This window comes from Taudactylus pleione, unplaced genomic scaffold (assembly GCF_031769625.1).
Source record: "Taudactylus pleione unplaced genomic scaffold, aTauple2 ptg000130l, whole genome shotgun sequence".
Taxonomy (NCBI): Eukaryota; Metazoa; Chordata; class Amphibia; order Anura; family Myobatrachidae; genus Taudactylus; species Taudactylus pleione.
In genome coordinates, this window is record NW_028284532.1 from 2,006,404 (window position 1) to 2,034,042 (window position 27,639).

Genomic DNA, 27,639 nt, shown 5'->3' on the forward strand with positions numbered 1-27,639 from the left:
ATGGCCGTCACCATGTGGCCTAAACACAGGAATCCATGCTATCCTTCCCCCAAGAATTACTGGTTGCATTACGTTGGTATAATGTAGTATGTTATTATAGTTATGATCATTGATGGATATCCATGTTGTAGGGTGACTTACAGAGGCTATAGCATCATGGGCGTTTCCTCACATTCAAATGAGTTTATCTTTGAACCATGAGACTTGGAAACAAAGAACATGTGGCATCCCATCCCCCAAACTTCCCACACCCCCATACTAACTTTCTCTCTCTCTGTATATCTTACATTGTATTTGACTAATACTGTTTTTATGATCTACTGTACTACTGTATGTGAACTTGGAGCATCAATTGTTTATATAAATACACTTACTTTAGTACATCTGGTGTGCAATGTTTTATTAAATGAAATTATTCTAATGATTATAACCTTTCAAGTAAATTATAAAAATAGAATATTTGCTTCAGACATAGGAGATTAAAATCCAGGCAACAAAAGGTAAATGAAGCGCAAATAGACAAACAAAGGAAAAACTAAAATACCCCCTAACAAAACTGGTAAAGGAGGAGCTTGGCGATTTTCTAACCTCGTATTAAACTATAAAAGTCTAGTACAAACAGCTGTATGATCAAACAAGATGTATGTATAAACCTGGCTTTACACAAAGGTGCGTTGAACATCAATCATCTGCATGACTTCTCAGTCACTTTCATCTACGTAATGTCCTGCTCTTTACACTACTTATCTCAGTTGGTGGCTTCCTGATTAGGTCTATTCCCCTCACATCTGGACACTGCTCATCCTCAAACACATTCATGTTCTATGTGCTGCTGTGAGCATTCCAATGATCTCATTAGCTATAGGTTGTTCTATCCCTGTGCAGTTCATACCGGGGATACTAGGGAAGAGCAGGAGATAAATATGACCAACAGAGTCTTGGTTAAGCAACACTAAATACCGTTACTCTACATTTGAAGAATTTGTCATCACTTCCTACTCTACATTGATTTTTGCAAACAGTCTCACAGCAGTTTGTGCGAGTGATATTACTACTTTCCTTATTTACCAGATAGTTATGTTACAGGTTAGTATTGCTGCCTCATAGTGCTGAGGCCATGGACATTATCTCTCAAGTGTTTGCTCCAGTTTTCTCCCAGAATCCAAAAACATACTGGTAGTTTAATTGGCTGCTGACAAAGTGGACCCTTACATGTATTTGTGTGGAAGGGAATGAAGACAGCAAGTGATGTGAATGATTCATTACTACAAATAAAAAAAAATTCTGTACTGTACAGTAAAGGATTAAAGTAGAAATACTGTACATTGACAACCATACAGAATCATAGCACAAAACATTAATAGAAAGATAGGAAACAAGCAAAGCAAAAAACTTAGAGATGACTTTAGTAGTTCGACATAAGACTCTGTCATTTGACAATGCTTTAGGCTGAACACCAATCCTCAAGAACATGATCAGTCACCCACACGTCCCTAACTGATTGGCTGCACACTTAATAACAGACCTTATTTCTAAGTCAGCAACTTGTACCAATAAATTATTTTTAAAAAAGGCTTAAATTAAAAATATTTTAATCAACCAACTTAACACAGAAAAATACATACTAAAAACAAACAGCCTACAATAAAACAATACATAAAAGGTTTCCATCAATATGCAAAACAAGGTGCAGACTTAACTTTGAAACAAATCTTTAAAACGTGTGCAGCGTCTTAAGTAGTAAAATTCTTCCATACGTGTATTTCTCGTGTTGTTTAATAACTGATGAGGTGCTGGAGAACACTCACTGAAAGCAATGAGTTACTGACAGGTCATGAACTCATCTAGCAGGTCCCAGCTTTTCACCAATAGGAGTTCACAAATGTGAGTATGGCAAGAAAGGTACTTCTGGCAACTTCCCACCATAATGACCCAGAAGCTGAAAACTAGGATTATCAATAAAAAGATTCTCCGTCAAGCATCATGGGTTAAATCCAATTCATCTATAAATCATGAAATCTGGGGCAGCTGACATTACACTGTGGAAAGTAGCATAGGCTGTATCCAGCGCACAAATGATTAGTGCTTATTCTGAGAACTAGAATAGAGCTACGTGCGAAGACCGTTCTTTCCCAAGTAGACAAAACAGGAAATGCCTTTGTGCAGAACTAATGTACGGCTAAACTTTTATAGACACATGACTCCATTAGTCCAATAGTCTCCAACTTAGGTTAGCAATCTTTATAAACTTTAAAATTTTTTTAAAATTGTTTGAACATGGAACATGCAGAGTAAAATAAAGGATGAAGTATCAAAGACTGTTTAAAACCTTGAGGGTCTTCTGTAAAAAAAAAAAAAAATATATATATATATATATTTTTAAAATTATGCTGCTTGGACGGCCACATTGATATGGGGCTAATAAATAGCAAGATATTGTACAGACCGTATCATTCTCAAAAAATATAAAGTCCTGTTTTAAACTGTAGCACGAGCCCACTCTTTGCTTAGTAATAAAATCCACTGAAGCAGATCCTTTTAATTGAGATGTGGAGTTGGTCTGCTGACATCGCGGAAGAAAGCATGTGACAGGGCTGTCTTAGCAGAGATCCGCTTGTTGGAATCATACTGGAGCATTTGCTGAAAAACAGAAGTTCGTGATAGTAAGAGAGAATAGTGGACCATACAGCTGTGTGTGTATATGTATATACATAGAGAGAGTTGCTACATGGAGGTGGATTATAAACTGGCAAATGTATGGTCCCAATACTTCTAAATTACAAGCAGAGGCTGAGCAGGAAAAGTGTGTCATGGTCACATCCTGCCATTTCTAGAAATCTCTTCTGAGAAATTCGAGAACAGTCTGTTTAGTTGTTGGTACTAAGGAGCAAAAAGGGAAGTGTTCAAATAGTTTTAACCACTTGACTGTTTTTGAAAAAATATTAGCCATTCTCGGGCAGCCTAGCAGCACTTCTCTGCAGCCGCCGATTGGAGGGTGCTGCCAGATCATCCGTGATTGGCAGCATGGCAGACACTGGAAGAGGGTGCAGAGATGCAGAGGGGCCGGGCAGAAGACTATCTACAGGCAGCCGCCCAGTGGGAGCCTCTGACTGGTCGCAAAAGACAGAGTTAGTATCACAGGTGAACAAGCTTACCCGGCGAAACGCGCGTCCTGCTTCTCTCCCCACTCTGTATACCTTCCATGCGGGGAAACGCAATCTTAGAGCATTAAGAGATTGTAACCTACACGGACTCCCAGGTATTTCCTTTCTGTGCAGGCAGTGCTCACATGGCGCATTTGACTCCTGCAATGCCCTAATTTTGATATCAGAAGCCACCTAATACCTAGCATGTGAGTGATAGCCTGCACTTTTCTGTTTCCATGAGCACAGCAACTGGGCCCCTCTCATCCAGCATCCTCTCTTGGATGAGGCTGGAAAGTAGAAGGTGTCAGGGCATCTGTGTGCTGTACTTCTCACCATCTATACCTTAACCTTCAGTTATATCAATGGTTTACATGCTGTTATATTTACCATTTATGTTTTAATTTCTGGCTATGCTCAAATATCTGTGAATGTAATAGGGGATGGTGTTTACTTATAATCATTGCACCAGAATATTATGCTTAGATATGGCAAGGAGTTATGAAGAATGACAACTTACCTACTCACCTATTAATTAAGTGCTCACAAATATTACTCTAATAAGTTACGATCTCTTTAAAAGATATGGTGTACAACTTATTGATGTGAAAAATTATTGAAATTGGACTTATTCATTAATACTCTAGTAATCTAGAAATGTAATTATTTAGTACCTGTGAGATATTTTTGAGTCACTAATGTAATTATTTAGTACCCGTGAGATATTTTTGAGTCACAGAAGTTTATTTGAATGATTTGGTCTCCACTGCTACAAGTACTAATAGCGTTCCCGTTTGGCTGTTTTAGCGAGGCGCAGCACTCTGCCCTCCTTTTGGAGGGCAAAAAGCACCCTGCCCTCCAAAAGGAGGGCAAAAAGAGCCCTGCCCTCGCAGCCTGCGGGTGCCGTCTTCACCCGCGGGTCGCAGTGTCCCGCGGGTGGAGAAATGTGCGGGGACACGGTCACCGCCGGAGAAGAGAGGCCGGGCGCGACGAAAAGGGGACGCATCTTATAGACATACCACCTTTTCAATGGCCACGCCCCCTTTCTGGGCGCACAAAGGTGCCCTCTCTAGCTCCGGCACCCTGCCTGCCGTCAGAGCTAGAGTGAACACTGTACTAATACATACATATAACTTTGAATCATATCTCGCTGTTATATAATTATTGTAATAGAATATATTTCCAGTGATCAAAACTCTATTTAATGTTGTTGGGTGACTCATGATCTTTAAAGAGCTCAGACGCACAGTATTTTAAAGAAACAATAATGAAGAGGTATGTTTTAATGTACATTATATTTTTCAAAAATACTTATTCTTGTTATTTCTTACAAATGAGTGCTTCCCAAAAAAAGGAATTTATTTCTTGCCTTTATTAGCTCTTGCTAAAAATATTGTTTGGGTGATACTTACATTTTGCAAGTTTTTTGGGGAAAAATATGCCCCTATTACTGTAACAAAAGTATGAAAGTAAGAAAGAATTTGTAGGGGGAGGAGGACATGAAGCTATGATTACACTTTAGACACTTACTGCCAAAAGATCTCTACCATCTTCATCCAATGGTGGTACCACCTTGCTGAAGTCTTGCCTGGCCCACTTGGGAAAAGTGGACTTGTAGTCCGGCATAGAAGTAACCCCTGGCCATGACACCTCATCGGGGGTTCCAAGTGTTCGGAAAATACGGAAAAGCTGGTCAATTTCAGAGTCTCCTGGGAACAGGGCTCTTCGTGTGATCTGCAACAAGGTAGGCAAATAAATCATACTGACAATTGTGGAGGAACGCGGCCATCTTGCATATTAAACTACTGGTAGGCAACAAATTCTCTCAGGGCTCCTAAGTGGCTTCTGCATCTCCACAACAAGTAATGTGCAGCCTGTTACGGACCTGTCAGATCACATCAGCATAAAAAGTGTTCCGATAAACTATAGTCTAATCCAGGCCAATATTTTTTGATTTATTTTGTTTTAGAATTTAAACATTTAGAAACATTTCAAAGTCATTTGTGTATGAATCCACTAATGAAATATTAGACCACACACATTGCCCCTCACTACACACAGCTAAATCTCTATAAGAGACATTATACCCCTTTCATTCCACCTCGCACCTGAATCCACGCGCAGATCCATTGCTATATTCTTTCTTATAACACAATTCCCTTCTGCGTTTCAGAATTACTGCCCACACAAAAGCTACCCTTTAATATCCCATTGCCTCCCTTACCATCCTCATCCTTTTTGTAGCTCAACCAGCCTGTCCCAGATCATAATTAAACCCTCCATACGCATAGTCCTCTTTTTCTTTTTGTGCCTATTACTATAGCAGGGAAGAGGAAGAATCTGAAAATTTAGCGTTTCCTTGCTTTGTTTTTTTTCAGGCTGCCATTTACGATTCATTATTTTACACAATGTTATATATTGCCATGGCAAACAATCACATGGCACATGACGTAGAGAGCAGATGCCTTGGAATACCAGTGACTGTTCTCCATACTGTAACATCCTCCCTCTCCCCCGCCCTCCATCACATGATGTGTTAATAGGTGTGTGAACCTGTGTCTGGCAGCCATATCTAATTTACCTCCCAAAATCACAGAGCCCATTTGAGCAAGTTTAAATGTGGCACACCAAAATGTAAATCACACCATTCTGTGGTGTCAATTAGCAGACAGCAGGTAGATTCAAGAAGTAATTCTAGAGCTATCTTCTGCCATGTACACCGGAGCTTTCCGCTATGGGTGCAGCATGACACGGCAGTGCTCTGATAAGAAATGTCCTGACTCACGCGCTGCCCAATTTTTAAGGGAACTGGTGCATGAGTTTTGTCAAGTCATGGGCTAACCAACAGCATGCCAATCACACTGCCTACTACATAGACAATCTGTAGTAAAGCACCTAGCAACACATGCACTATAGTGTATCCTTGACAAACCATAGATAAATTGATGAACCAAAACATTATGACCACATGCCTAATATGCTGCTGCTCCTCCGTATGTCGCCAATAAAGCTCTGACCCGCAGGAGTGGACATTACAAGACCTGTCCTGTGATATGTGGCACCAGGACGTTACCAGCAGATCCATTAACTCCTGTAAGCTGAGAGGTGGAGCCACTGTGGATCTGGATTGAGATCTGGTGAATTTGCATCTTGAACTGTTCATCGTGTTCCTAAAAGCATTTTGAAACAGTCTTGAGTGTAGCAGGGTGCATTACCCTGCTGAAAGAGGCTACTTGCCATGAAAAGATGTACTTGGTCTGCAGCAATGTTTAGACAGGTGGAAGAGAAGTAGTAGTACATGAGGACATGCACTGAAACTGGAGGTAGAGCGGTTCAGAGGAATATAAGAAAAAATAATTTCACAGGAAGGGAATCGGACAAGTAGCATAGCATCGCATCAGTGGTGGTAAAGGTGGATACACAGACGATATGTCGGCAAGTGTGTACGCACTATGTCGGACCATGTGCAATCCTGCAGGGTTATTCATCGCATCGACAGATCAAGCCTACATGCTGCTCAATCTGTCAATTTGATGAACGACCCCATGCATTTGGATGCGGCTGTTGAATGTTGTTCACCAGATCGTGCGGTGTCAAACGACTGCACAATATGAGGTCCGTCGCATAGTGCAGGGCTCGACAAATCCCAGGGACCAGGTCGCCATGGCTACCAGATTTTGCTGGCTGGCTACCAGATTTTGCAGTGAGGGAGGAAGCAGATCCTCATCAGCTCTGGCGGAGATTTGTGCCTTAGTATAGCGGTGTTCACCTCATGCACAGGAGTGTATGTGCCGAGTGTTGCCTACGGTGACTGCTGTGCCTGTGTCCGTCCCGGCCTGCGCTGACGACTCCTCTCCATACTGGCCTGCTCTGATCCCTGCTGTCTGTCCCAATCTACGTTGATCCTCCTGTACGTCTTCAGCTGTCTACTGTCTCCTATCTCCGGCTGCATAGAGCTCTCCGGTAGCGTGGCCAGGGATTGCAGAGCGGCTTCAGTGGGATAGTGGTGTGACTATGAGGGGAGGGGGGTTTTGTTGTACTTTCTGGCACCATTGTTTTATGTGAAATGTGGTCCGTTATTACTGGAGGGTAGAGCAGGGGAGCTGTGCAGAGCAGTGAGGAGGCCTCCATGTTACTGTATCCATTCAACTATGACCATTTTGTGGACTAGTATAGTGTGTATAACATTTGCATAACACATAGAGCTGTGCTCCTTACTCACTCCTGTAATTTGGGGGGGCGGTGGTTTGGGTCCTACACTTGATCATCCTGGCTTCTAAATTTTAGAAAAATTTGTCAAGCCCTGGCACAGTGCATCGGCCGGGTACACACATTGTGTAATGTGTACCCGGCGTAAGGTAATAGATTAATTTAGACATGCTTGGGATAGGCACAAGAATATCCTTACAAAAATCTCCACTTTTACTCCCCTCAATAATAAACTTTTGCTATTGTGCAGACACCTTTTATCCACTGTATTCTCACATGATTTTCTGCAAATCTCCTGCACTGTCACTCACATTTATACTTTATTCCTTCTTCCAGTTTTCCTCCCCCTAACCACCTCTGCCACACCATAACCATGTTTTCTTCCACTTCCACCCTCACTCAGTGTCTACCTAATCCTCTGCTCTGCCCCCTTCTTCCAACTTTATCCTTTTCCCCTTGTCTCCTTCCCTTAACTCCCCTCCTCTGTCTGCCTTCCTCCCTCTCCTCTCCCACTACTAAACTTGCACTCTCTTCTACCCCACCATGGTCCTACTACCTCACTGCTAATCCCGCCTCCAACCCTCCTCTCCATGCCACCTCATCCCACCTCCATACACATCTCGTTAAGCCCCCTCCCTACTCACCACCTAAAGGTTCCCTTCCCAGCATTTGTGCGGGCACCATCTCTCCACTCTATTCATCTCGGTCCCCAAAATCAATCTCACATACTCGTTACAGTAATCCTGAAAATCTCATTCACATCTCTCCCACAAACTCTGTCCCTTTATCCAGTGCCCTCCGGAATCCCAGATCGGTCTGTAATAAACTGGTTCCCACCCATGACCTTTTCATCTCCAACAACTTGCATCTCCTAGCCATTACTGAAACCTGGACTTCACCTTCTGACACCACTTCTGTTGCAGCTCTCTCCTCTGGGGTCCTCACCTTCTCTCACAGCCCTCGGCCTGGGGGTCACCATGGTGGTGGTGTTGGCGTCATTCTATCCCCTGGTTACACCTACCAACTTATACCCCCTGAACCATCCCTTACATTCTCTACATTTGAGGTTCATACTATATGTAATTTCCAACCAGTACACCTGCGAGTAGCTATCATTTACCGTCCCCTGGCCCTCCCTCCAAATTCCTTGACACCTTTGCTTCCTGGCTCCCTCACTTTCTCTCCTCAGACTTTCCCTCCATTTTCTTAGGTGACTTCAATATTCCAATTGATATCCCCACTGAACTCTCTGCTTCCAAACTCCTTACCCTCACATCCTCATTTGGTCTCCCCCAATGGACCTCCTCACCCTCCCATGTGAGTGGGCATTCGCTTGATCTGGTCTTTACTCACCGTTGTGATATTTCTGATTATTCCAATTCCCCATTCCCCCTCTGGCCATCACCTTCTCTCTTAACATATCCCTCCCTCCTTCCTCCCCTCTACCTCCTAAGGCCACAATCACTAGGCGTAACATTGAGGCTATCGACACTGTATCCTTTTCTTCCCTACTTGACTCGCTTCTCTTCTTTGCTCTCTTCTCTCCTGCCCTGAACAAGCTGCTTCCCTATACAACACCTCCCCTTACTTGTGCTCTTGACTCTGTTGCTCCGGCTATCACTACTCACCCTCGCAGATCCACACTTCAACCCTGGCATTCCAAATGCACCAGATATCTGCAAAAGTGCTCCCGAACCGCCGAGCGACAGTGGAGAAGGTCACGCTCTAAGGCAGATTTTCTCCAGTTCAAATTTATGCTCTCATCCTAAAGTGCTGCCCTTTCCTTCTCTAAACAGTCATACTTCAAGCACCTCATCTCCTCCCAGTCATCAAATCCGCAGAGTCTCTTCACCACCCTGAACTCCTTCCTCTGTCCACCCCCTCCTCGCCTTCCATCCTTGCTCTCTGCCCTTGACTTTGCTTCCTACTTCACATCTAAAATTTACTCCATACGTCAGGACATCATATCCCACCAGTTCCCCAGCACTACACCTCCTCCTTTCCCGGGTCATCCCTCCCCTTCCATTTTACCTACACTAACATCCTTCTCCCCTGTATCTGGAGAGGAAGTCATGGCCCTTATCCAGTCCTCCCCCCCCTTCCACCTCCCCCCTTGACTCTATCCTTCACATCTCCTCTGCTACCTCTCTCCCTGTGCCTGTTCCCATCTTGCCCACCGCCTCAATCTCTCCCTCTCATCTGGCACTGTCCCTTCTGCATTCAAACATGCCCTCGTCTCCCCCATTCTTAAAAAACCTACTCTTGATCCTAACACTCTCGCCAACTACCGACCAATCTCTCTCCCTTTTGCATCCAAACTCCTTGGGCGTATTGTTTACAACCGCCTCACCACCTTTCTTTCCTTCCACTCCCTCCTTGACCCTTTTCAGTCTGGCTTCTGTTCTCTCCACTCCACAGAAACTGTCCTCACTAGCAATGACCTCCTTGCTACCAAATCCAAAGGCCACTACTCTCTACTCATTCTCCTTGACCTTTCTGCTGCTTTTGACACTGTGGACCACCCTCTCCTGCTGCAAATCCTTCACTACCTTGGTCTACGTGACACTGCCCTCTCCCGGCTATCCTCCTACCTCTCTGATCGATCCTTCTCCATCTCCTCTCATGGCTTATTTCCCCCCCCCACATCCTCTCACAGTAGGTGTTCCCCAAGGTTCCGTTCTTGGACCACTCCTTTTCTCCCTCTATACATCCTCTCTAGGTGAACTTATCAGCTCTTTTGACCTCCATTATCTCTATGCTGATGACACTCAGATCTACCTTTCCTCCCCTGACATCTCTCCCTCTCTCCTGACTCGTATCTCCAACTGTCTTTCTGCTATATCTTCCTGGATGTCCCAGCGATTTCTTAAACTTAATATGTCTAAGACTGAGATGATCATCTTCCCACCCTCCCACATAAAGTCACTTCCCACTATTTCTTTATCAATTGATGGCACAACTATCTCCTCTAGCCCCAAAGTGCGCTGTCTTGGAGTTATCCTGGACTCCTCCCTCTCAAAATTATTTCCAAGTTCAGAGCCTTTCTCACCCAGGATGCTACTAAAACCCTCATCCACTCACTGGTCATCTCCAGATTGGACTACGCTAAACTCCTATCTGGCCTCCCTGACTCCCACCTCTCTCCACTCCAATCTGTCCTCAAGGCTGCTGCTCGGCTCTTCTTCCTCCACAAATGTTCTACATGTGCCTCTCCTCTCCTACAAGCCCTCCACTGGCTCCCCTTCCCCTTCAGAACCCAATTCAAGGTTCTTACACCCACTTCCAAAGCCATCACCCATTCCTCTCCCTTTACACTCCCATCCGCCTTCTTCGTTCAACAAATGCACACAGCCTCTCATGCCAACTGATTACTTCCTCCCACTCCCACCTCCAAGACTTTGCCCGTGCTGCTCCCCACCTCTGGAACTCTCCCTCTCCCCATCAGACTCTCCAGCTCTCTACAATCCTTCAAACACTACTTCATAAATGCTTTCCAGCTCTCATCCTAACTTGCTACTACATGCTCCCTCCTGCCTGTCTTCCCCATCTGTATCATGCCCGTCTGTCTGCCCCTCCCCTTGAGAATGTAAGCTCTTGCGAGCAGGACCCTCTACCCTCTTGTGCTTCTCCTTACTTTATGTTCATCTACTTCTTACTCACCACTAGGACACCTAACACTTGGTGCCTACACTTTGTTGCTTAATTGGGTGTTATGGCCACCTATGTATCAATGTATATTATCCATGTCCTTGTCCTTCATTGTATTGTATCTTACTATAAGTCACTTTTTGGTTATGTACCTTGTAAGGTGCTGCGGAACACTTGTGGCGCCATATAAATAAATGATAATAATAAAAAAGAACTAATGATCAAATAGGGTTGAGGCTACCAAAATAATTATATATATATAAAAAAAAAAGAGGACAACCTAGATGGGCCAAGAGGTTCTTATCTGCCATCAAATTCTGATTCTTTGTATGCATCAAATTAACATCCATATGAATGACGGGACCCAGTGTTTTCCAACAGTCCCCACAATGCATCCTGCCGCCATCTCTTCCCTAGGTAAACAACGCACACAACTTCTTGCTAGTTACAAGAAAAAAAAAAAAAAAAAACAGTCTGCACTGGTTGGCATTTTGGATCCATGAGAAATAATATTGATAATGGAGTCTCTACAACAGCGTTTTTTCAACCGCTGTGCCGCGGCACGAGCGGTTGTTAAGTGCCGCACGGTCAGAGCTGCCGTATTGCGGACCGGGCAGCGGTGAGCTCTTCTGGGAGTCTCAGGTGCGCCCGGGTCATCACCTATGGAGACGCGGTAGCGTGACATCACAGGTCACGCACGCCGCGTTTCCAGTCAGACTGCCCGCCCGCTAGCTCCGCAGCCCTTGCAGATGATCTGTATGAAGGCCATCAGCACCCCCAGTCATCCTACCTGCCTCACCAGCCAGCCTCGCGACCACCAGCACCCCCAACACGCCAGCCAGCCCTGCCACCACAAGTCAGCCCCGCGGCCACCAGCACTGCCAACCTGCTTGCCTCACTATCCAGCTAGCCCCACAGCCACCAGCTCTACCTGCACGCCCAGCCAGCCCCGTTGCCACAAACCAGCCTGCCTGCACTCTGCTGACAGCTTTGTATATGAGGAACAGGTAGGGACAAAAAAAAAAAAATTCATATTAATATTTTATGTGGGGGCCAGAGTACTTTGTTTTTTGGGGGGAGCAATGTGGGTTTTTTTTTCCTTTGGGGGCCAACAATGTTTTTTTTTTTTGTTTCTGTGGGGGTCAGCCAGTGTTAATTTTTACTGTGGGGGCCAATGTATTGCCTTTAATCCCTGTGAGGGCCAATGTATGTGTTTTTTTATGTGGGAGCCAATATGTATGTTTTTTCCAAGGTCGCGCACGCCGTATGGTGTGCCTTATTAATATTAAGTTCTTGTGTAGTGTGCCTCCAGTTAAAAAAGGTTGAAAATCACTGCTCTACAAGAACACTACACCACAAAAATCCTTAATATTTAACACACCTGGGGTAGTCCGTTACACTAAGTATCGGAGCTATTTTTAGATAGCTAAAGAGGTAATCTTTTAATAATTTTTTATCTTCTATTTTTGTTTTATTTTCTTAAGACTTCCGATTAAATGTTTTTATGTCTGCCTTCTATTGTCTACATTCTCTTTCTTTATTGACTGTGATTTACATAAGCTGATTGGATACACTTGGAGATGATTAAGCACAATGTAAAGTGGTATAAAAAGGGCTGTGTAACAGCTACAGAGACACCTTGAAAAAGCTACCTAATGGTAGCGAAACGCGTTGGTGGCTTCCCCTGATCTAGGCACTTATCATTGGGACTATTCTAAGGACATATACTGGAGCCCGCATTGGAGTTGGGACACATCTTTTTCCAGCACTGATTTCCCAGGGGTATTTCCTTGCGTTGGATGTTCGCCGGCTGTGATGTCCTCGCTAATTACAGGATCCTCATTTCATCTGGACTTAAGCTGGTAATCATTTCCCCATTGTTGGACATACAACTATACTCCAGTTTTGCCTGAAAGACATTGTCTTCCATCTTTATGTCCTAATATTGCTGCAGCAATTAGTGCCTACAGGGTCAATATCATGCATGATTATTTGTTTTATGTTCATTGAACTTTTAAACTATCCTTTTAGTGTATCCACATTTATTTGTGTATTAATTACTGTGTACTAGTTATTGTTTTTTCTATTATTGTTTTACATTGTTTTTTCATTAAATTTGTGTATTTACTAGCGCTGCATATTTCCTCTTTTTCTTCACCACAAAAATCCTTGTTTGTTTCCCTTTTTCCCCAGAATAGAATATAGGCTTTTCAATAGTCTCATTTTACTATGACAAAAGCAAAACCCCGTCCTTAGCATGTCCAAGAGCACAGTTTGCAAGCATCTTTAGAAAACATTAAAATGTGTAAGTAATATGTTTCCTTCCAGCTTAGCTAGTGCACAGGAAGTCACTATTACATAAGCCACACAAGACTGACTGCAGTCACATGCTACTGCAGAATATCCACAAGTGCAGGGAGAGCGGCGTCATATCATCTTCCCTCAAGAAACATTCCTTTATCAGCAGTGCCCTCCATAAAGGATCACTCACAGCCACTTCTGCACTTCCCACCCTTCCCTTAGGGAGAGGAAGCGATCGGTCATGACTATGAAATAACAGCCACATTCAAGTCAGACAAAAGCCCTTATTCTGTGCCATGCTCCCAGAACTCAGCAGACTGCAGCCCTTCACTAATGAATACATGATGAATAAACAGAGAGATCATTTTATGTTCATCAGATGTCTAAGCATAAAGAGCATCCAAAATATGTATAAAAGCCATCATCAGACATTGCCGAAACTACAAATCATGCTGCTTCTTAGATAATCTAGCAAAATGCCTGCAGCTTCAAACTTTTTTCCCTTTCATTGTAAGTAGTCTCATTGCGGTTTATTTACTGATCTCACAGTAATTAGAATCATTTGCACACTTATCCATCACATCAATCCAATTTTCTCTAGAAGAAAATACACCGATGTAGCCACAGTAATTTCACATTGGAGAACACTAAAGGGCACTTTGCGATCCGACGGCCGATATATCGGACGGTCCCCACACACTGAGTGATCCGTTGGCCCACTGCCCCATGTGCTGGCACCACCCTCCCCCACAGCGCTGTATGGGATTGTTTCGTCAATCCCCCAGATCAATTGAACATGCAGAAAGATCTGGAGGAGTGACGGACGACCCCACGGGAGCGCGCAGCGGACGATATCATGCCCACACATGGAACAATATAGTTAAAAACCGTCGGATCGGCTGCTATATCGCTCCATGTTTGGGGGCCTTAAGGCTGCATCTGCTTATATTACTGAAGAGCCAAAGGTTTGTGCCATTGTGTATTGATGATTATTTAAGATAAACTATGAACATGGAGTAAATGTATTAGGCCTGAGAAATGCAGACAGCCGTGAAATTGAGGCAATTTAGCAGCTAGATTTAAAGCGGCAATAATTTCAAAGACAAAATCGATTTGCTTTAAAAGTGTAGCCGCTAATTCGCAGATTTTGTAGACGCCTGCAGCTCAAACCATTACATTTACCATAATATGTTGTTTCACCAATTCTCATACAGCTACACTACTCTCCATAAAGGCAATAAAATATTTACGAGGACAAAAAATGCCATCGCTACCATCTGGACAGAGGATTAACTGCAAATGGTCATAAGTTAGTAATAAAATCAGATAAAAATACAGAGAGAATTAAGGGCCTCATTTATTAACGAGTTTTATCACCAAAACAAGTGATAAATGTCACTGTGAATGATAAATGGTGCTCCAGCCAATCAGCTCCCAACTGTCAGAAAAATGACAGTTGGGAGCTGATTGGCTGGAGCACCATTTATCATTCACAGTGAAATGTATCACTCGTTTTGGTGATAAAACTTGTTAATAAATGGGGGCCTAAGTCTTTCGAAACACTAGGTACTGAAGAAGCCATGAGAGGAGCATGTAAATGTTAATGTAGAATTACCATGCTTGGCTATGCCTACAGTATATAATGGGTTGAAATTGCATGCAGTTTTGCTTTTTGGCGCTGAAAACATACCATTTCTGCAAAAATACAGCCCAGGCTCCAAATATCCACAGCAGTGGAGTAGAACTTACAGCCAAGAAGAATTTCCGGAGCTCTGTACCAGAGAGTTACCACCTTATAAAGGAGAAAATAGTCAATTAATTCCATTGCTGCTATTTGGCAGCTTCTTAATTCCATGGTTACAGCTATACTAATCATCGCATATTCAACTGAATGCAAGTCATATAGATTATGGGTATGATGCAGAGGTGAACACAAGTTGGTAGTGATTGTTCCCGTATTGCATGTGCGGAACTAAGTGCGAGCATAATCCAGTATGCAAAGTTGTGAGGATCGAATTGACTGTACTACCCCTGTCCATATGTTTGGTTATTAAAGCCACCATCATTATCCCTGGAGTAGAAATTCCATCTGAAAACAGGTATAATTGCATGTACACACAACTCTGCATAGCCCACACATTTGCCAAAACCAACTTGCGTTCAACTGTACATCAGCTCACACTTAAAATTAAGAGTTATGGTATAAAATACCTTAATTAACTTTTTTCTTCGAGGTCCATAGGGTCCACAGAAATTACCTTGGGGTATGTGGATGGAGTGATCCAGGCACCAAACAATTAACAAGCTCTCAGCTCCCAGGATGCACTGGGTCCTCCTTCATATATCCCCCGCCCCTGGCTACAGGCATTTCGTTTGTTACCAAGCCCAAAGCAGGAGAAGGAAAAAGATGAGAAGGAAGGACAATTATACTTTAGAACCACTCTCTCTAACAAGAGGGAATCACAGAAATACAAAAGAAAAGATTACCCCACAACACCAGGTGCGTTTGGGTGGGTGTCCTGTGGACCCTATGGACCTCGAAGAAAGAGTTAACAAAAGATAATATGAGATATGGTAAGAACTTACCCTTGTTATCTCTATTTCTACGAAGTCCATAGGGTTCCACAGGATACCTTGGGGTATAGGCGATGGCGGCAGACATCCAGGCACCACAGAGTTAAATTTTCAGCCTCCCAGGATGCACTGGGGTCCCTCTCCTATACCCCGCCCCTGAGCCTCAGGCCACCCAGTTTCGTAACAAGCCATAGGCCGGAGCAGGAGCAAAAAAGAGAGAGAAGACAGTCTGGAACACACAAGAATCACATTCTCACCAGAAGGTAGACGGAGAAACCGGTGAACAGATCAAAGCCCATCTGCAGTACAGGTGCGACAGGGCGGGAGTCCTGTGGAACCCTATGGACTTCGTAGAAATAGAGATAACAAGGGTAAGTTCTTACCATCTCTCATTTTCTACTTCAGGGTCCATAGGGTATCTACAGGATACCTTGGGGATGTCCCAAAGCAGTATCCTTTAAGGGTGGGGACGCTCCTGTGCTGTAAGGAGAATCCGCCGCCGAAAGGAAGCATCCTGAGAGGCGAAGGTATCAAAAGCATAATACCTTACAAAAATATGGACAGATGACCACGTGGCTGCCAATCACCGCTGAGGCGCCACGTCGAGCTGCCCACGAAGGACCCACAGACCTAGTGGAAGAGCTTTAATAGAGGATGGAACAGGAAGACCTGTGAATCCATCCTGCCAAAGTTAGCGTAGTGGCAGGCCAACCCTTTTTATGGAAATCAGAAAGAACAAAACAGAGAGTCTGATTTCCTAAATGGACTGGTACGGTCAACTTAAATTCTTAGCGCCCGTACCACAGCCAAATAGGCCTCACCAGCAGACAGGACTGGGGAAGTAAAGGCAAGCACTGCCCTGTTCCTAGGAAAGATGAGGAAAAGGGAGGTCTACATGACAGAGCCTCCCATTCTGAGATCCTACTGGCCAAATTAAGAGCCAGAAGGAATACAGTCCTAGCCGTAAGCCATTTGAAATCCACTGAGCCCAGTGGATCAAATGGCGGTCCTCAGAGAGCCCTAAGGACCACAGCCAAATCCCAAGGAGCCACAGGTGGAACAAAGGGATGCTGAATATAACGTACACCCTGCACAAAGGTGCGGACATCAGGAAGAGTAGCAATCCTACACTGAAACCATACTAACAGGGCAGAAACCTGCACCTTCAGGTAAGCAAGGCGAAGACCGTTATCTAAGCCCACCTGTAGGAAAGCCAACCTCTGGATATCAGGAATACCCGAGGAGCCTAGCCTCTAGGGCGACACCTGAAAGAAAGTATACCATACCTAATGGTAAATTCTTGCAGATAAAAACTTCCGAGCTCTTAGCATGGACAGAGCCCCTGTTAACTATAGAGCTGGAAAAACTCCTAGACCTTAAGAGGGCAGTCTCCACCGCCACACCGTCAAGGACAGACAACCCAGGTCTGGGTATCAGCCAGGATCCTCAGACAATAGGTCCGGGCGTAGAGGCAACAGCTTCGGAGTGTTAACTGAGAGGCTCCGAAGATCTGAGTAATAGTGCCATCTGGCCTACGCTGGAGCTATCAGCAGGAGCGTGCCTCCTTCTTGCTATAACTGGAGGAAGAAGGGATAACGGAGGGAGGTACACAACTTGGAAGGTCCACTGGACCTACCTACGTCTGTCAGAAGAGTCTCATCTCTGAAAGGCTCCACTTGTTCATCAGAAGATTGAACACCTCCTGATAAAGAGGACATTTCCCTGAATGCACGTCTTGACGGCTGAGAAAGCATGCTTTCCATCTGAGGATTCCTGAATGAACACTGCCGATGACGGCAGGGATATAGCCTTCCACCCAGGCCAGAATTCGGGACACCACTGTTCGTGTCGCTTGACTTCGGGAACCTCCTAGGTGGCTTACATAAGCCATCATGATGGCGTTGTCAGACTGTACCTGCACGGTATTTCCGTGGAGGACCTGTCCTGCATGCTGGAGAACCTTGAATACTGCTCAGAGTTCTCAGATGTTTATGGGAAGCGCAAAAACTACTGGTGTCCACCTGCCCTGGAACAAGTGTGGACCCGTCACTGCTTCCGAGCCACGGATACTGGCGTCCGTCGTCAGAAGGACCCTGTCCGCAATCCCAAAGGGGGCGCCCCTTGTTTAGGTGAGCTTTCTGCAGCCACCAGGCCAGAGAGAGAGAAACCTCCGGGGAAAGCCTATTGACTTTATCCTATGGGGCAACCCATCCCATCCGGAGAGGATCAAGTTCTTTAGAGTGAAGCTGGGTACTCCACCATGTCGAACAGCGACATCCTGGAACCCAGGAACCACATTGCCAAGTGAATAGACACTCGGCGACTCTGCATTACAGGCAAAGGTACGCAGTTGCCTGCAGAGATCTTTTCCTCAATCACAAAGATCCTCAGATGTTGGGATATGGAGCATCCTCTGTGAAGAATCAGAGAGGACCATTTCCAGTTTATCAGTCAGCCCTAACGTAGCAACACAGATATTGTCCGTTGCATATGGCACTGAAGTATCTCTGGAGACCATGGTAACAACAGGAGATCACTCGGATAGGGTAACAAGCGGACCCCCTGCATCCGCAGGTGGGCTGCCATAACTACCATTACCCTGGTAAACCGTGAGGCGCGGAGGCCAGACCAAGGGGCAATGCCAGAAACTGGAAACGCTTATCGACCACTGCAAACCTGAGGAAAACACTGGTGTGCTAAGAAAAGAGGGATATTCAGGTAGTCACCCTGAATATATCCAACGACACCACAAAATTCCCAGGCTCCATTGAATGATGGAATGCAGGGTCCCCCTCCCGAACCGAGGAACCCTTAAGAATTTGTTGAAGGATTCGAGGTTGAGAATGTCCTGGTAAGCCCCATTGGGTGTCTGTACCAGAAAGAGGATGGAGTAATACCTCGTTCCCCTTTGGGGCAACGGAATAGGTACTATAACTCCTGCCTGGAGCATAGAGTGTAACACCCTCAAAAATTACAGGGCCTTGTCCTGAATTGACAGAAGACCTGTAACGAAAAACCGTCTGGGAGGCTTTTACCGGGAAGAGAGGACATACCTTCAAGAAAATACTTCTCTTACCCCAGTGTCCGTGGTGGTCAGACACCAGCACTGGGCGAACTGGAGAAGCCGGCCTCCAACTCTGGGGGCTCCCGAGAGGAGGCCCGTCCCGTGAGGCTGAAGGCTTATAGTCCAACTTGGGAGTAGGACGTCTTGTACTCTAAGCCTGTTCTTATGGCTGAGCAGATTTCCTGGCTACTGACTGTCTTGGAAAGCTGTATTTTAGACTTACCCTGGCCTCACAGGGCCGAAAAGACAAAGTCCCAGACCCTGATGGGACTGTAGCCGATGGCAGACACGCAGACGTAGCTGCTGCCTGCAGGGCCACAATTGCGTCCAGACGAGGGCCAAACAGGACTTGTCCCGTAAAAGGCAAAGCATTCCAAATGGAATCTGCGTCCGCTTTCCAAGAGCGCAACCACAGGGAGCGGCAAGCCGCTACTGCTGCCGAGGAGATTCTGGAAAGGAGTAGGCTATATGTAAGACCGTCTCATTATGAACGTGGCAAAGTCTCTGAGAATTTGCCACTATCCACCTGCTCTGCTGGAGAGTCAGTGTGCAGAGATCCAGTTACCTACTCAGTGTTCCATGGCTCTGGCCCCCCAGCACACGGCCATAGCCGGCCTGGAAGCCCCTCCAGCAAGGGAATATTGGATTTTAGATATATTTGCACCTTGCAATCTGGAACCTCCTTCAAAAAGGACCTGGAGGGCATGGGCAACGTAGCACTCCTCACTAGGCGTGTAACATGAGAATCTACCCGTAAAGGTAACTCCCATTCGGAAATGTAATTATCCGCAAAAGGGGTATGCAAAAGGTCAACCGTTTTTGAGGCTGGAACCGCTTACCCGGAATTTCCACGCCTCCTCTAAATGATTGACCTGACCAGATAGAGGAATTACAGTGGCAACACCCTTATCCTTAAAGAAGGCATATTTGGATTTAGCCACGGGGGATATGTAATAACCAAAGCCGCACGGACTGCCCGTAGAAGGCCAGGTATATAGACTTTAGACCCAGACTACGCCTCCTTTGCACTAAGGGGCTCGTGTCTGAAAAAGTCAATAATGTCACAGTCATCAGACGTCATGTCTTTACCCGTCCGAGACCCGAAAGGCCGTTTAGAAGGCCGAAATGGTGACTCCCCCTGTAAAACGTCCATCAGGTGATATACCATTTGGACAATAAATTCACCCACACAGGCTCCTGCGAGACCTGGGGGGGCGAAAAGCAGGATACACTGGGGTACCATCAACTGTCCAGGGACCCCCTGCATGTGATGAGACCACCACAGGCTGCGATAACCCCTATGGGGAAACGCAGGGGGCGTTGCCCACAAAGGCTGTAATGTGCAGGCACAGTGACAGAAATGGGGCGTGATATATAATACAACATGCCCTCCATAAACCCTCAGCGTCTACATATCCCTCCGCTAACTGCACATGATATCAGTACATTATAGCTGGAAGAGGATATGCTCGTTCACTTTCCGACATGAGGAGTGTGAACGGAGCGTATGTGACCTCCCACACAGAAAAACCACGTTTACTGTGAGGTAAAGAACAGGGATAGGAAAAGACTGACAGTCAGAAATGAAAGTACAGGCATTTAAGTCACATACAATGCACAGATAACATCCTGCATTACAAGCACTGCGATCAACTACACAGACCAGAGCCTAGTAGGAAACAGTGCTGCATACACTGACCTTAATTGAAGGAGAGGTATGCGGGGGACCCGGACTGCAATGGCATCTGTATCAGCTTCCAGCAGCGTTTGCCATCCCCAGCACATGTAGTGAGAAAATGGCCACCGAGGAGCAGAGAGAAGGCAGGGCCCGGGGGAGGAGCGCTGACACAGCCCGCTGTGGAATGGCACTGTGCAGCGGGGGAGACGCCGGCTGTGAGACAGGGAAGGCGTTCTCCCCTGGCGTGCTATTAACCCCTGGGACGCCGCGCTGTACCGCACATGCTGCGGCCCGCTGTCCCTGGTGGTCTAGTGGAAGGCGCAGGATCAGTACCTGGCCCCACGCGCAGCCAGTCCCCTGCCTGGGGACCAAACAGGACTGTGTTACCGGCGGGTGCCCACCGCGGGACCCCGCCGCTTACCTTGTTCCCCGTGCATCCGGCCACAGTCCAGGTAGCCGGGGATCACCGCTAGCTGTGACCCCAGCTACCTACCAGCATGCCCGGATCGGTACCGGCGTTCTGGTACCAGCGGGGTGTAGGAGTGACAGCATGGACGTCAATACTGACTGTCCTATGCTGGAGCACTCTAGTTGTGCAGCCACAGCTGCGAAGAAATATTCAGGGGCCTTAAAAAGACCCCCCTCTGTACGGTGCGACTGGTCCGGCCAGGCACCTACGAAAACTGAGTGGCCTGAGGCTCGGGGTAGGGGTATAGGAGAGGGACCCCAGTGCATCCTGGGAGGCTGAAAATGTAACTCTGTGGTGCCTGGATGTCTGCCGCCATCGCCTATACCCCAAGGTATCCTGTGGATACCCTATGGACCCTGAAGTAGAAATGCTGTTATACTGTAACTCTTACATTTCTTTTTCGGGGTCCATAGAAATGACCTTGGGGATGTCCCAAAGCATCTCCTGTGTAGTAGAAAGGAGAATCCGATGCCCAAAGGAAGCATCCTGACAGGCAAATGTGTCAAATTTTACAAAAAGTGTGGATGGAGGACCACGTGGCTGCCTTGCACAGTTGTTCCGCAGAGGCACCACGACGAAGCGCCCACGATGGTCGCACGGATCGAGTAGAATGTGCTGTCATTGTGTTTGGAACAGAGAGATCAGCTTGTGTGTAAGCTTGAGAAATTGTCATCTGAAGCCACCTAGCTAGAGTATGTTTGTTAGCTGGCCAACCTCGCTTATTACAGCCACACAACACAAACAGAGAGTCTGATTTCCTAATGGAGTTGGTGCGATCCACGTAAATACGTAGTGCGCGTACAACATCCAGCGAAGCTTCACCTACAATGAGACCTGAAGGCTAGAACCACAATTTCTTCATTTACATAAAAACGGGATACACCCTTAGGAAGGTAACCCGCCCTGGTAAGAAGAACAGCTCTATCCTGATGAAAAATCAAGAAGGGGCTACCATATCAGAGACCCTGAGGCGATAGCAAGAAGAAAAACTGTCTTTGCTGTCAATCACTTAAGGTCTACTGATTTCAGGGGTTCGAATGGGGGAACATCAGGCAGCGGGGCGATCCTTCGCTGAAACAAACTGAAAGTGCAGATGCCTGAACCCTCAGGGTGGCCAGATGGAGACCCCGATCTAATCCAGCCTGAAGAAAGGCAAACACTCAAGAGACCCTAAACACTTCAGGATCATATTTTCTATGTTCACACCACTGAAAATACGAGTGACAAATTCTGTAATAAATGCGCGCAGAGGAAGGTTTCTGTGCCCTAAGCATCGCCTGAATTACAGAACTGGTAAAACCCTTGGCTCTTAGGATGGAAGTTTCAAGAGCCATGGCGTCAAAGATAGACGAGGAAGGATCGGATACAGGCAGGGACCCTGTATTAACAGGTCCGGCCTTAGAGGAAGAGGCCACGGAGTGTCTATAGAGAGAATCTGGAGGTTGGTGAACCAATGACGTCTGGGCCAAGCAGGGGCTATCAGTATTACTGTTCCGCCCTCCTGCTTGAATTTCCTGATGACCCTTGGAAGAAGGGAAAACGGAGGAGACAGATACGCATGTCTGAAGTCCCACTTTACTGCTAGAGTGTCCACAAACTTGGCTGCAGTATCCCTGGTTCTGACCCCATACCTGGGGACCCTGTGGTTGTGGCCTGAGGCCATGAGATCTACCTCTGGAAGACCCCATCTGTTCACTAGTCCCTGAAACACCTGTGGATGAAGAGCCCACTCTCTTGCGTGTATATCCTGCTGACTTAGGAAGTCCGATTCCCAAATGAGGACTCCTGGTGTGAATACTGCCGAGATCACTGGAAGATGACATTCTGCCCAGACCACTGCCATGGCAGCCTGACTCCGCATGCCTCCCTGATGGTTGAGGTAGGCTACTGCGGTGGCATCCCCACACTCATCAGAAGATGCACCAGAGTCAGCAGGCTGGTTGGAGTGATAGGAAGAAGCCGACCGCCTTCTGGTTTTAGGCTGTACTGGTCTAGCTGCTTGCAACGGTTGCTGAAAAGCAGCCGAGGACGAAGCCATACTCTCTGACCTGAGTGGGCATAAACGTCCATCCAGTACGGATGCATAGGGGGCATAAACATAGAAGGTTGTAGCTACTGAGGGTACCCTAAAGTCGGGGCCAGCCTAGGGGCCGACAACCGGTCTACAACCTGCGCCATGATCTGGGAAAAGGAAGCCCAAGGGGGTTCCTACACAAGAGCTGGTAGGTTTGACTGATGTGGTGACTCTTTAAAACAGTGACCACATAATCCATCTTGCATGAAATCCTCAGGGGATAACCCTGCCTTACAGGCCATACACGACACCAGCACAACGGCTTCAGCCACCTGTTTGTCAGATTCTTTGGACATAATATCAATAATGTATTGCAAAGTAATATACAATGTGACAATGTTTCACCCCAAAATAACCCACACACCTGTAGCAGAGGGCTTATGAGGAGAAACAGCAGTGATAGCACTAACTGACAGTTATTCAGGAACAAAAAGGCAGTATAACACACAGCAGCCCCAGGCCAAGAAGGATATTGAGCTCTGTATAATCTGGCTACCTAAGGCTAGGTATACAGGGAGACTGACCCAACCTCCTAAGATCACAGCCACCGAGAGCATCTAAGAGTGGTCTCTGGCAGTCTCATATACAGGGAGGCTGGGAGGAGCAACCCAGAGGCGGGAAACCTCGACTCTGGATCAGCGTCTGAGTTGGGGGAGGGGCCACCGGGAAGAGTGTACGTCCCCTCTGCTGTATAGCTCCACCCGGGACACTGACATGATCGCCACCATTATTTTACCCCCGGCTGTCAGGATCCCTCATGTCCCGGTGGTCTAATGTGGGAGGCAGTTCACCTGGCTCCTCACTACAGTGTCCTCCGGCTGGTCTCCACCGCTGGAGGCACGGACTGCCACGTGGTTCCCCGCCGTCAGTGCCCGCGGGGAACCACCTTACCTGCGTCCCCGATGTTCCCGGCTGCAGTCGTGGGCTCAGCTTCCTCTGCTGACACCCGCCAAAATCACCAGTTTCTTCACTGTTGTTGCGGCGCCGGCGGGGGAAGACAGAGCAGCAGCACGGGCATCCATCCGGGCGCCTAGTGCTGTTTACACATAATAGTACAGAAAAAAAAACAAACTTGTCCCCCTGTTCAGAGAGGTGGACTCCTGCACACCAAACAAAAAACTAAATGCCTGTAGCCAGGGGTAGGGGATATATGGAGGAGGACCCAGTGCATCCTGGGAGCTGAGAGATTGTTAACTGTTTGGTGCCTGGACCACTCCAACCACATAGCTTAAAGGTAATTTCTGTGGACCCTATGGACCCCGAAGAAGAAAGAACCAGTAGAGGATAGGAGGAAAAAAAACGGCTACATGTTAATGTGCACAGGGATAAGGCTAGCGGGGGTAACACATTAGTAAAGATTGTTTACATAGGTGGCGCTTTAGAAGACTACGGTGTAGATTTACTATTGCACACTTTTTTGAAAAAGCACAATAGCGAATCTACCCTTACATATTAGGTTATTTACCAGCCATCAATATTCAGTGTTTAGGACACTGAAAGCATAATTAACAATTGCTCAGTTAACTAGAGGGGAAATTTTCTGTGTGGAATGGTTAGGTCCATAAGATATAGCCAGATACTACAAATTGTTATCACTAAGAGGATTAGTATATGGTTTTACATCTTGGGTGTTACAGGAAGGTATTATAAAATGTACAGATATGGACACACAACTGCAAATTGCTTTCTAAAATAGTCTGAGCCCAACATTCATAATTATGAATTACACTGACTCACTGTAATTTGATTTACAAAACATATATTGGATATATAAGGCTGTAAAGTGCACCAGAGAAAACCTGATTGCAAATAATCCAGTAGCCAAAAACAACTCACTCAGTGTATGACACAGGGTAAGAAGACAAAGCAGCAAAAGAAAGCTGGATTATTCCCACCTCGTGCGTGTAAGTTCGCACTGGCACTCCAAATGCTCGTGCCAGCCCAAAGTCTGCAAGCTTGATCGCTCCATCTGCATTGATAAGTAAGTTCTGAGGCTTCAAGTCACGATGCAAGACCCGGTGTGAATGGCAGAATGCTAAGCCTTGCAAAAGCTGGTACAAGTAACTCTGACAACATGGAAGGAAAGGAAAAAAGTGTTCACAAACAGCTCAAACAATGCTGTAACTAAACAGTGCTGTGTTTATTGCCCCTAGTGTTGTAACATAATTCTGATTGAAAAAGCAGTGCCCTGGAACTGTTAACAAAACTCCAGTGCAGATCATTACAATTTACAGGATATATTTATAGAAAAATAAACAGATCAGCTCAGCCACTGAAGTATTTTAAAAGGATAAAATGACATACATTTTTAAAAAGATTGATCTGATCAACTGTGTTCCTCTGCGTTTTTCTGAGTCACCCAGTAAATTGTCGATTGTATGGGTATATATGCCCGCAAGGTATCAAACAAATCATGAATAAAGTTGATAACACACATGCTGACCCTGGTATGCTGCATAAGTGTCACACAACAAAATATACCACAGTTTAGCTTAAGCAGAAATGTTTTAAGCAAAAGAGGATTTACAGTTTTATGCACTTAAATACATAAGCACAAATCTTCACATATTTAGGAGACATGGTAAGGTGATGGGTAATCTATAAAAAGACTAATAATATACAAACTAACTTTTACAAGAGCCACTGGGATCCCGGTAATATTGGAACTGTCCATAAACTTCTTCAAGTCTTGGTTGAGGAACTCAAAGACGAGGTATAGTTTGTTTTCTGTGTGAATGACGTCCAATAGCCTAACAGCAGAAAATTACGAAGAAAGAGGATGTTAAAATAGAGCTAAATAAGCAAACATTTAGGAGACTTAATTTAATCATGGAATGACAATACTGCAGGAATTACACTTGAGAAACCAAAAACAATGTGTGCATACATGTGGGCAAGGAGTGCATAGGACAGAGCTCGGAGGGAGGTCCCAAAGCATCTCTGCAACTGTAGCTGCCATGGTAGTCCATGTATCGAATAGCATTATAAATCATTGTAGCCATCCAAAGAAACAAATCAAGCAGAAATAGCAATAATCAATATTCTTCCTACAGCCTCACAGTAACGTTATTTTTCTTCATAGGGATACTGTGCAAGCTTCTTCCATGCGTTAAGTTAAAGTGAAAATGCTTCACAACTGCATGGAAAACGTCTAGGTGTTTGCAATTCCTTAAAGTCATTGATAGGGTGCATACAGGCAGTTAAATTCACATACTTGACTATGTTTGGGTGATTAAGTTCCTTCAGGAGAGAGATTTCCCGAATGGCTGTGCTTGGAACCCCTTCTGTCTCCCTAGAAGAGAAAAGAAAAGCAATTAGAAGATCTTTTTCTGAGAAAGGCAGGGTTAAGACGTCCATGTATGCTGCAACTGTATTGTTTTTGTTCAAACCCCCATGAAAAAGACCCACCAGAAAACCGCCAATGTTGATCTACTATTATATATTTTTTTTAATACACACTCACACATACAGGGTGGTCCATAAGTGTAGAACCACCCTTAAAGTAAATTAATACAGAAATATTAATCCAGTGCCTTAACATATTATATGGAAATGGGGGAAAACTTTTTAGGGTATTCATTTCTTAATTGGGAAAGTAATCATGCAACATATCAAACAGATGCAGAATTTCATAAGAAAAACAACGGTGTTCTTCGCTTTAACATATATATGTATTCATTTTCGAGTATTAACTGAGTTTTCTTTTGCAGGTAGTGACATTAACGAAAATGGCACTAACACAAACAGAAGGTGCTGACATTGTATTGATATCTGGATAAGGAAGTACACGTGCTATTGCAAATTATTTCAACCAACGTCACCCAAATAGGCCATCCATTACTCACAGTGCAGTTGCCAAACTCCTTGTCAAATTTAAATGAAACATATTAGAAGAAATTTGCCTATCAATCTCAACACGTTCCGTTGTTAGTGTCATTGTTATTAATGTCACTACCTGCAAAAGAAAACCAAGTTAAAAATAAGAATGAATACATGAAAATGCAGAATTTCATAAGAAAAACAATGGTGTTCTTCATCTGTTTGATATGTCACAAGACTACCTTCCCATTTAAAAATTAGAATTGCATCCAAGATGGCAGACTTCAAGATGGCTGCCATACTGGTGACAAACCTAAAAAGTTTTTGTCTACTCCCATATCAGATGTGTACACACTGGATTAATATTCCCTTACTCATTTCTATACCCAGCCGGCGGCATGACTAACGTAGCGTTCCCGCTAGGCTGTTTTAGCGGGGCGCGGCGCCCTGCCTTCCTTCTGGAGGGCAAAAAGCACCCTGCCCTCCAGGAGGAGGGCAAAAAGCGCCCTGCCCTCACAGCCTGCGGGAGCCGTTCTCACCTGCGGGACGCAGTGTCCCGTGGGTGGAGAAACATGCGGTGACCCGGTCACCGCCGGAGAATAGACGCCGGGCGCATGCGCCCGGCGTCTATTCTCCCTGTCTGCAGGGCTTGGGGGCTGC

The 27,639-nt window shown here is 45.5% G+C and overlaps 1 protein-coding gene across 1 annotated transcript in view; it reads right to left on the reverse strand.

Moving 5' to 3' along the window:
• Nucleotides 1–1,575: 1,575 nt before the first annotated feature.
• The window catches only part of CDK2 (cyclin dependent kinase 2), a 34,240-nt gene continuing 8,176 nt past the window's right edge, over nt 1,576–27,639 (reverse strand). The window contains exons 2-7 of the mRNA XM_088473083.1: nt 26,375–26,452; nt 25,790–25,910; nt 25,056–25,226; nt 14,992–15,093; nt 4,674–4,877; nt 1,576–2,640 (exon numbers count right to left, since the gene is read on the reverse strand). Coding sequence (XP_088329209.1) covers nt 2,539–2,640; nt 4,674–4,877; nt 14,992–15,093; nt 25,056–25,226; nt 25,790–25,910; nt 26,375–26,452 — 778 coding nt within the window. The 3' untranslated portion in view covers nt 1,576–2,538. The remainder of the gene's footprint in view (nt 2,641–4,673; nt 4,878–14,991; nt 15,094–25,055; nt 25,227–25,789; nt 25,911–26,374; nt 26,453–27,639) is intronic.